This window comes from Vigna angularis, chromosome 6, assembly GCF_016808095.1.
Source record: "Vigna angularis cultivar LongXiaoDou No.4 chromosome 6, ASM1680809v1, whole genome shotgun sequence".
In the NCBI taxonomy this organism is placed as follows: Eukaryota; Viridiplantae; Streptophyta; class Magnoliopsida; order Fabales; family Fabaceae; genus Vigna; species Vigna angularis.
The window spans coordinates 19,719,069-19,730,119 of record NC_068975.1 but is presented as its reverse complement, the minus strand read 5'-3'; the positions used below and the strand labels follow the sequence as shown (position 1 = coordinate 19,730,119).

Below are 11,051 nucleotides of genomic sequence, written 5' to 3'. Positions count from 1 at the left end.
GTAATTATAATTTTAAATTTATATAGCAACTGAACATTTTAAACTTTATTATTTTATAATTATTTTTACTAAACAACTGTTCTTCAATCTCATGAAATATTTGCTTTGCGTTTATCTTATGCACATGTTATTGCGTCTCTTCCTACCGATCTATAATACGGTATTTCTTTTGTAAAAAATAATGTTATGAGTCACATTCTTGGATTTCCTAAAATTATGTATTGTATCATCCAAATGATTGTTCAATTGAATTTCAAAGGTTTGACTGGGTTTGATTCTTGACACATATATAAAAGTTGTGTTCGTGCACTTGTCAATAACTACATTAAACAACTTGTTACTTTTAGCTAAAAACATATTATGAGTAATCCATAAGAAATTTTTATAAATAAGTAATGTTACTCCTTATAACATAAGATAAGTTGGAATGGATCATCAATATGCTCTTCCAAACACGTTCTTGATACATAGAAGAACTATATTAGCTTTTACTAAATTATTTAATATGGTAATTACCATATTAATACATATTACTCTTTTATATCAGAAAAATATATATATAAGTATTTTTAAATTAGTTTTAATCAAACAAATAAAATTTAATTATTTACAGAAATCATAATTATCAGAATTCACAATTTTTCTATTATATTTTCTTTTTCTCTTATCAAATACTCACTTTGAAATAATTTGATTCTTTGTTGGAGATAAAGATTAAAAGTTTATTTTGTTACATATATCTGTTTTTTAAAAGTTAAAATTTAATTTTAATGTTAATATTAATAATTCAAATAAATTATACTTACCTATATGTCTACAACTTTATTTTATTTTTATCAGGTGACATTGTTTAACAATTTCCCAATCATGTAGCCACAAAAATTATACTTTATATAATAAGATATAATTTTACATTGTATTAATTAGATAAATTTTTCTTTTATTAAATTAAAATAAATTTACTATTCAATAAAATAAATAACTATACAATTTCATTATTAAAAAAGTAATGATGTAATTTTTATAGTTAACAGATAACTCATAATTCTTAATTAAAATACAACTAGGTAACTTCTCAACTCTGATCCTTATATAAGAAAATATTTATTTTTTATATTTTTAAAATTGTAAAAATTATGTTTTTTTACAATCAGTAAACTAAAATTATAAAATATTTTCTAAATTCAATTTGATGAAAATGTTAATATTTTAAGATTATTTTACATTTGATTATTTAGTTTTACTATGTGTTTACGATTGAACTATCTAACTATATTACCACTAGCAATAAAAATGCCAAGTTTATTAGCAAGAACAAAATCTTGCTCAACATCAACAAGAAGTTAAAATACTTAGATCAATCACTGAGAACACATTCATCTTCAAAATATGCCAATTCCTGCTTCAATCTGAAATCTGCATTCCCATGGAAATATCAATCTCAATCAAGTTTTCATCCTCATTCATGTCATTGAATTCTGCTAAGAGCTCCATTAGGCCTTGCTGCTTGAAAATGGAATCTGGCATGAACTCTGGCAACTTAGATTGCACCTTTTGCTTAGGATCTTCATTCAAGTCAGGAAAGTGGCTGCTTGGAAGATTGATTTCAATCAGACTATCCTCTTCATCCTCACCCTCATAATCATCATCAGAAGCCAAGCTATCAGAAATATCCTCATTTTGATTTCCTTTCTGATGCATCTCAAAACTTTCCTCCAACATTGAGCCATCACTGCTTTCACTATCTGAAGGAAGAGAATAATCTGACAGCAAATCATCTTGTAGCCTATGGTCTTCAATATTCAGCTCAAAAGTTCCATCCATGATAGAGAAGTTGCTGCTTTCACAATCTGATGGAAATAAATAGTCTGAATGTGCTTCAGATTCACCATCCTCATGGTTCTCTGCAGTTCCACTTTCTTGGTTAACCTCACTATGAGTAACATCCAGCAAAGGCTGTAGCCCATTTTGGATTAGATTTTCATCTTTGTCCTTTATTTTCCTTATCAGTTTGACAAGTAACATGGTGGATAATAGAGCAATTTGTATTGTGAGAAGGAAAGGGAAGGATTTAGAAGTTGAAAAGAAAAAGTATGATGTGACCAGAACAAGAACCATGGTGACAGATGGGAAAATGACCAAATTGGAAAATAGCATGGAACAGATTTGATGTTTATATGCTTTATCCATGATCATTGACTCAGAATACACTCACTGCTTTAAGGCCAAAGACTTGAAGCTGCTTCAAAAAGTGTGCAAATTTTGATGAAAAAAGATGCTTAGATCTGTAGGAAAAGCTGCAGGCAAATACCTCAAATTTTGTTCAATCTGAAGTTTTTTCCCTTTTACACTACCGATTGTGACATTGCAAGTCAGAAAATTCTTCACAAACTAAAAGGGTATCTTGTAGAGTGGGATGCCAAAGGAAGCTTTAGCAAAAAAGTTGGCACACTTTCTACTCTTTCCTCTGCTGAATTAGCAAATGGTTACCAAAATGTCAAAATGGTTGCAAAGGAGGGAAATTTTTACCTCATCAATGTGACAAATGATTATAAATTCAGCTCCAAACAAAAGTGTTTCTAACACTCCATACCTGAAATGGATGAGATTTGGCACTATCACTGTTGAATGCTCAATCTGGATACACCACTGAGCAATCTTATCTGCAACTGCAATACCCAACTGCTGTTACTGCTATTATTTTCTGACCAGACCATAATCTGTTATCATTATTATCCTCTATTGATTCTCTTGGAGGTAGCAAAGCTGTTTGTTGAACACCAACATTTACAAAACTCAATGTCTTGAAGTTGCTGAATGCATGTGACGGACATGTCTGACCCTCCACATGGCACTCTATCAGACCCTTCTAAACATATCTCCCTGAGGTAAATCAGTACTTTCGTTTTCTCTAAGCCAAACATAAGCTCTTTACAAGAATGTCATAATGCCAAAATTGGCAACAACAAAATTCTCAAAAAGAACACCTTTTTTTCCACCTTTCCAAAGGCGTGCAAATTGGAACATTTTTCCTGGAATCAAGCACAAGTTGAGCACTTTTATGACTTTTTATTTTTTCCGACAAGGTGTCAACTAATACATAATAAATACCCTTAAAATCCAGCACAACCTTTTGTAATAATTAAGGACAGTCAACAACTTTGCTCACGCTACCTTTTCAGGATTGAAAGGTGTTAAATGAATAAAATTATAAGTCTTCCAACATTTCTATACAATTACTCTTATTTGTTGGTTTTAGAATAACTTATTATAGTCTCTTAAATTTGTTTTTGGTTTTCTAATTTTAAAATTGTTATTTTTTAATTCTGTAATTAAAAAAAAGTTGTTTTTTTTTGTCCTCGGCTTAAAATCCTTTCAAGATAAAAATAAATGATATTTTAAAAATAATAATAATTTAAAAATAGTAAAACTCAATTACTATAATATTAAAAAGTTTTAATATAAATAATTTTGTTATGAACAAGTATCATTATTTTAAAACACATTATTTTTCTACAAATAGTTTTTCCGTTATGGTCGTTTAATTGAAGAACTAAGATAGTAAGATTGATCTTTGGAGTAAACTCTTTAATTTGGACCAATTAGTTTCTTCATTCATATAATTTCAACCCTTTTTCTTGGTCTTTTTATGTTATATGTTACATGTGAGTCTTCTTTCATTTGCATGTGCCTTTTTAGTCATCTATAAGAGTTTTTTTATTAGTGATCATATCTCTTGGTATCTAGAAAAAAATATCTCTTTATTTAAAACTTGGAAATACAAGGGTACTTTGCTCACTCTTTTCAACACTTGATACTTAAACACAAAACACTCCCTTGCTTTCTTTCTTATTCTCGGTTGGTGGTCTATCTTTTTTGAGGTGTATATCTCTCATTGACCTTTGTTCTTTTATATAACCAACCATCACAGTCACAAAAATCACTATACGGACCATCACATCACTACCAATTAACATTTTAGGGGGAAGAAAAAGCTGGTGTCGTGGAAAAACTTGCACATACAAAGCCTTCTCTTCTTCCTTTTTGAAATGATTAAAACCACGTGGGACCGATTAAAGTTTATCCCACCATAATTGTATGTCCTGATCGTTTTTGTGTTGTTCCCAAGTATGAATAGAATATCCTATGAGCTTGAAGGTATGATAATGTTAATTTTTACTATTATCTTAGCCACATTTTATTAACAAAATCAACTCTTCTCTAGCTTGTAACATTCTTAATCATCAATTTTATCTTATTTTTGTAAATATTCCTATTTTGGGTACATTTATTTAAATATTATCCCTAATTCCCATTTTTCGTGTCTAATTTTGTGATAGGAAGATCCTCTACCAAATAAGAGAACTTGGTAACCTAGAGAAGCTAGAAGAACATAACATATGAGAGTTCTTGAAGTCTAGGTGACGCTCAGCGTCACCTCCTTTCCAATGAGCAACCACTTTCCATAAAGCAAACAAAGGTCACACTATTGAGCGCTAATTCCACCGTTGAGTGTCAGCTTTCCATAGAGCAAGACCTAAGTTTATGAAGATTAGTGTTGAGCGGCAGAGTCCTTGCACTAAGCAACACTTTTTTGATGTGGCAAGTTTTCACCCTATTTCTTCTTGTGGCTCGAAGGAGGTTGGGTCTTTGGATGGTTGGAGGCACGAAATCACTTCCTAGAGCATAAGGAGGTATGTTAGGGCTTGCAGAAGCAACCCTTTCTTCTCCTTTGATCTCATTCATCTTCCATCTTCCATTATGTAAGCATGTGCTCTCCATGGAAATGGAAAGCCAAACCCATCTTGTTAGGGATAGATGTAGCCACTAAACTCTCTTGTATTTTGTAAATAGTTTGAATATATATATCCCCATTACAACAAGCATATATATATATATATATATATATATATATATATATATATATGGCTATTCCATTAAATGCTAGTTTTCTTGTTCCTATGCTTAATGCTTGTTGTAATGGGGATATTCATAGTTAGATTCGTCATTCATTAGGTATTGGGATGAAACCTAGACTTGGAACAAGATACCTAATTGAGCTAATATCTAAGGATGGAGGACCATTAGTTGTCTTAAATCCTAAATCTTAAAACGGGTTTGCTTGTTAAGTGTTCAAGGGATTGACCCGTAGTGAGAAAACCTTATCTCTTTCACCTAAGGGATTAGGGCTTGAGTGTTCTTATGGGTTGACTACAGTGTTTTGATGGAGAGGAGATGATTTTGCATATGCATGAGAGTAAAACTGGCGAAATCTACCTTCAACAATGACATTCTATACCATTTTTAACCCTTTTCCATTCCTAAATGTCTTCAACCTCTAAAGTCCAATCTTTATTCTTTATCAATTTATTTATTTGTGCATAATCATAAATCATGAATTATTCTTTAGTCTATATTAGTTATTAATTGTACAATTATCTAGTATTACATGAGTTTCTTAGGAAACGATACTTGATTTTACCATTTTATATTACTTGAATAATTTTGTTCGTTTGCCGATAAGTTAACAAGGAATTTGAGATTTGTTAGAGAAATTTCATCTGTCTTATAGTAAGGAAAACTAATTGCATAATTTTTTATGGAATTGATACCTTGTAATTGCTAATTGTATGATTGTAAGATGATTTTCTCCTGTGATTGAGTTCTGAGATGAAATATGATAGGTTGAATTGATATTATGGTTTTTTTTTGGCTTACTTGAATTGTATGATGAAATTAGGAATGTTGCCTGATTAATATTACAAATAATGTTGTTTGAATTAGTGAAGGTTGTGTAATTTGAATTTGGTATGCTTTAGTATCTGTGTTTGCTATTGGACTGAATATGTAGGGTTGGAATGACATAAATTTGAATAATTATGTTATGCAGAATTATATAGACTTGTTGGACAAGAATATACTCGTTGGACGAAGCCAAAGTTAGATAGCTACTGACTTAGTGGTCATTGGACGAGGATATACTTGTTAGGCAAAGTAAAAGTCAGAGAGCTACTTACTTGGTGGTCGTTAGATGAGAATATACTCACTGGGCAAAATCAAAGTTAGAGAGCTCACTGACTTGATAGTAACTAGGCGAGACAAGTCTTGTTGGGATACTTTTTGAAACATTTAAGTCTGTGAGTTCCAATTATTGTTTCGCTAGGTGAGCTATTTGGCCGTTGGGTGATAAGTGTGATAATTAACTATTATTCACACATATTAGAACCCCTTATTGGTACTTATATCATGTGTTTTGTGTTGAATTCCATGAAAAGATGCAAGATTTGTATATAGTCTTCATAGACATATTTAATTATCTATTTTGGTTTATTTTGTAGGAAATTGGAAGATTAGAGAAGAATAGAGAGTTGCTGCCAGAAGTTGCTAGCCTAGCCACAAGCACCACTAGCCCAGCTAAACATGAACTCTACCCAACCAGAAAGTCTTGCGGCCCACCGAGCAAAGCACCTCTAGCCCAACAAGAGGATTCTGTGGCCCAACGAGAATGCACTTTTTGGAGAGGGTTTTAAAGTGTCGAGAATAGAAGAAAAAAAGGAGTTTTAGACGTGGGAACACAACTGAAGCTTAGGGACGCGGTGTGGAGGCGTGACTTCACTTTTGGAGCTCATGGAGGTTGCTTAGGGCATGTGGGAACATCCTCTTCTCCTTTCTTGGGTCCCTTTCTTCTTTCATTATCCATTTTTGTAAGCTTTGAGGTTCTCCATGGAAATGGAGAGCCAAACCCATCTTGTGAGGGGATTTTGTAGCCATTGAACTCTCTTGTATTTTGTAAATGATTTGATTATATAAATTCCTCTTCCATTATATGCTAATTTCCTGTTTTTGTTCTTAATGCTTGCTTGAAATGGGGATGTGGATAACTCGATTTGTGATTTATTAGGTTTTGGGAAGAATCTACTGAACCCTAGACTTGAAACAAATCTAGTGGAGGTTAGTGTCTAGGAATGAAGCTTGACCCATTAGTTGTCTTAAACCCTAGGTCCTAATTCGGGCTGGCTTGTTGAGTGATCAAGGGATTGATGCTTAGCTAGAAAACCTAGGTTCTCTCACCTAAGGGATTAGGGTTTGAGTATTTTAGAGGGTTGACATTAGTATTTGATGGAGAGGAGATGTTTTGGTGTGTGCATGAGAGTAAACCCGGTAAAATCCCCCCTAACATTGACATTCCATACCATTTCTGATCTTTTTCCACTCCTAAGTGTCTCCAACTACCAAAGTCCATCTTTCCTTGTAATTTTTTATTTACTTGCATGTAGTTGTAAATTCATGAACTATTCATTAGTCTAGATGAGTGATTAATCATACAATTAACTAGTATTACACGAGTCTCTTGGGAAAACGATATCTGATCTTACCATGGTTTAATTACTTGAACGATTTGGTACGCTTGTCAATGAGTTAATGCTAGGTGAGTGAGCTTTCAGGCACTACTCACTAAGCAAGTAGATATTCTCGCTGAGCGAAATTACAGAGCCTTTTGTTTTCATATATGTTCTATAATGATAAGTTTAATGTATGATATTGTGAATGCTAAAATGATAGTTGGTTTATGATGTTTATCTAATAATGATTGATAAATTAAGGGATAAATATGCATGCGAATAATGATGTATGGATGGTGATGATGAGCTTGTTAATGGATATGAGAACTGTATGCGTTTGACGTAATTCTAGGAATCTCGTGGGGAGATTCGATGGTAGCATTTCTTTAGTGCATATGTTGATATATGGATTTAGTATTGCGAGTTATCATGTTCTTTTAATAATCATCCAATCTCAAATAGAGATGAGTGGGGTATGTAGTGAGAGGTGTAGGAGGTCCTAGTCTACGAGCTTTACTTTGACCAAAGATGTTGGCAAACTAACCTTGTGTGTGGTAGCTTAGGTGGGCCAATTATTTCACCACTACAAGTGCATAACTCACCAGAGTCTGATATCAATACATGTATTTGAATAATTGAGTCTATTATGAGTGTTTATGTATGTTATGGATGTTTTTATGAATAAGTGATGTATGTAATATCTCTATGCTTGTTTTATGAAAACTCTTTTGCACATTAACTTATCTTGTTATTTCTTTTGGTGTTTCTCGTGTTTTAGTTGTTTCTTTTGCGAGATCACCTTATTGGTGTGAGCATATAAGAGGTAAGTGTTGATGCATCTATGGTGGAGGACGGTGATGCTATAGAGTATTCTTCTTTACCGTCTACTCGTTTTCTTTAGTTGCTTTAGATCTATTTGCTTATTACAGTTATATTTTTTAGATAATTATATTAATACCATATATTATATGTTGAGACTTTGGTTTCTTTATCAATCTTATAATGTCTTCTTTTATTAATTGTAAGCTACTGAAATTGGAATGGTACACTCATAACTTTTACTTACACAACTTATTATTAGGGGTGGATAAAATTAATTGAACTGCACTTAACTGTTAAAACTTATAGTGATCTAAAAATAGTTCATATGAATTGCACTGAACTAAAAAGTAGTTCAAACAAATTGAAACTATTTTTTGTTCTATCAAATTGCACTCAACTATAATATAAGTTGAACTGAAATGTTAATTGCTAATTACAATATACAATCAACTGCTAACTGTTAATTGAACTATTTTAAGATAAAATATAAAAGAAACATCATGAAAGCATATGGACTTGAAAACTTAGAAAAATGGGACACATGACTCAGATTATTGCTAGACAATATTGTTGGTTCTAACTTGTTATAACAAGATGAGGTAGATGAAAAGGCAACATTGTAGTTGACCTCTACCAATGTAGAGAAGTCAGCATGATAATCTCCAGTTGCTTTTGTTGGTGAAGCGAAGAGACTGTTAGGGAGGGCTTGCTCCACACTTCTCAAAGGCCAATAGGGAATAGGGATCATGAAAGAACACAATATCAAATTTTGAAACAAATGAACATTTATATTACCGATTTTGTGCACTTTCAAAATCTGGTGCTTGCTTAGTCTCGTAAACCCATCTAGGAACATTTACTACACCAATATTCTAGTTTGTCTGTCATATCCTTAATATAAAGTTAGGAAAACACTACACATCCTACAATAATCTTTGATAATGACAGAGACTTCGACAGTGGTGATTGAAAAAAGATTGTAACAGGTGGTGGTGGTGATTGAGAAAAAAATATAATGAAAACATAAACATATAAATCTCCATTCAATAATTAACTTCATTCAAAATATAATATATTCACTTTTTCTAAACTAAACTACTAAATAATATAATTAGTTTTTAGTAAAAATAGTTTAGAGTTTTTAAGTATAAGAGGTATTTAAGTTAATTATATACAGTCCTATTTATTCTAAAGATATAAAACTTAAAAGTAAAAAAACAAAAGTCATAATTCATAAATTTGTCTAACTAGTGTTAGAATTTTCAATTTATTTATCTATTTTGATTTACATTATCTAATTGCTGAAAAGAAAAGTCAAAAACTAAACATTGACATTCTTTTCAATTAAAATAAAATTTGATATTTTTATATTATTTTTAAAATTAAAATAAAAAATCATTTAAAAATTGATTTTTATATTATATTATTATAAATAAGCATTAATATTACAACTTAAATTATTAATATTTATAAATAAAATTATAATTATTAATTATAATAAAGTAATTTAATATATAAATATAATAATTATTTTAATTTATTGATTAAAAACATTAATTAAATGATTAAACAATTAAAACATATTTACATTATTAAATCTATTTTGAATATTTATATAAAAAATTTAGAAATAAATATATTAAAATATTATAAAAAGGTTGACGGACGAGCACGGTAATCCTCTGGACAAATTAAAAATTTTAACTTATTTTTATACAGGTATAATCCGTTTGTGTGTTTAGCCAAAGGATAGACTTAACGGTTTTGCCAATCTAATGAAACTTTACTTTTGTTTGCGTTGATTTCATATTTATATTTTCAAATATTTTTAAACATGTAAATTAGAACTGAAAAAATAATTTTGAATTTAGAGAAAAAGAATAAACCTAACTTAAATTAAAGGATTAAAAAATATTTTGTTAAAAAGTAAATGAAAAAAAAAGTCACAAGTGATGATGTCTGCATGTTCTACTGTCAGCATGTGATGCAGGTTTGAATTAAGGTCCATTCTGAAAGAGACAGATAGTGCCTGGTAGTCTCCATTACAAGTTACTTCACCTACATTATTGTTGCTGAAAAAATGTAGACAAAATGTAACAAATTAAGATGCTTTAAAACTTCATAGTTTAGCTGATAATTATTTTCTTTTTCTTTTTATTGCAAAAGTAGTATTAAGTTGTGTCTTTACAACTGTGTTTTAAAAGAAACGAGAAAAACAACTCTTTTACTTTTATTTGTATAAGTTATCATATTAGAATTTTGAAAAGTTACTATTATCTTTCATTTTTTATGTTAATTATTTACTTTTAAATATTATAATATTATAATAAAATTATAAATTTTTAAATTTATAAAATTATAAAATAACATGTAACCAAAATTAGGTAAGATGACATGATAAATTAATAGTTATATCTCCCAATCAACAAAAATATAAAATACATAAATTAAATAGAAAAATATAATTATTTAAATATTCTATAAATTTTAAGCATAATTAAATATATTTTTAGTTCATAAGCTAAAGAAAATTAAAATTTATCCTTGTTTTAAATTTTGATATATATTTTTTTAAAATTTTAAAAATCAATAAATTTTTATTTAATATAACAACATTAATCTTTTATTATAGGGTTAAATATGTTTTTAGTCCCTAAACTATTGGTTGTTTCTGGTTTTCGTCCCTCTTTCAAAGTAAGGTACGATTTGGTCCTCAATCTTTTCGAAACTTTGGTTTTAGTCCTCGAAAACTAACACCGTTAAATATGTGCTGATGTGTCTAACGTCTTTGTCCACGTGTTCTTGGTTTTTTGCTGACGTGTGTTAAGTCGAACTGATTCCTGTTTAATCTTGAATGAAATTGGTACTCAAAATCAGTTACAATTG

The 11,051-nt window shown here is 30.2% G+C and overlaps 1 protein-coding gene across 2 annotated transcripts; it reads right to left on the bottom strand.

The window, feature by feature from the left end:
* Positions 1-1,282: 1,282 nt before the first annotated feature.
* Positions 1,283-3,072, bottom strand: LOC108342668 (uncharacterized). 2 transcript variants are annotated; one of them, XM_052878787.1, is made up of 2 exons: positions 2,594-3,072; positions 1,283-2,470 (listed from the first exon to the last, which is right to left on the bottom strand). In XM_052878787.1, exon 2 carries the CDS (start codon positions 2,194-2,196, stop codon positions 1,405-1,407), a length of 792 nt encoding a protein of 263 aa, XP_052734747.1. In that variant the 5' UTR covers positions 2,197-2,470; positions 2,594-3,072; the 3' UTR covers positions 1,283-1,404. The 2 variants fall into 2 exon arrangements, with proteins under 2 accessions (XP_052734747.1, XP_017435951.1); XM_017580462.2 differs by having other exon boundaries at positions 1,283-2,467.
* Positions 3,073-11,051: the final 7,979 nt, after the last annotated feature.

Excerpts from the sequence above, each read along its gene's own strand:
- LOC108342668 (XM_052878787.1), bottom strand. The coding sequence starts at position 2,196 with ATGATCATGGATAAAGCATATAAACATCAAATCTGTTCCATGCTATTT.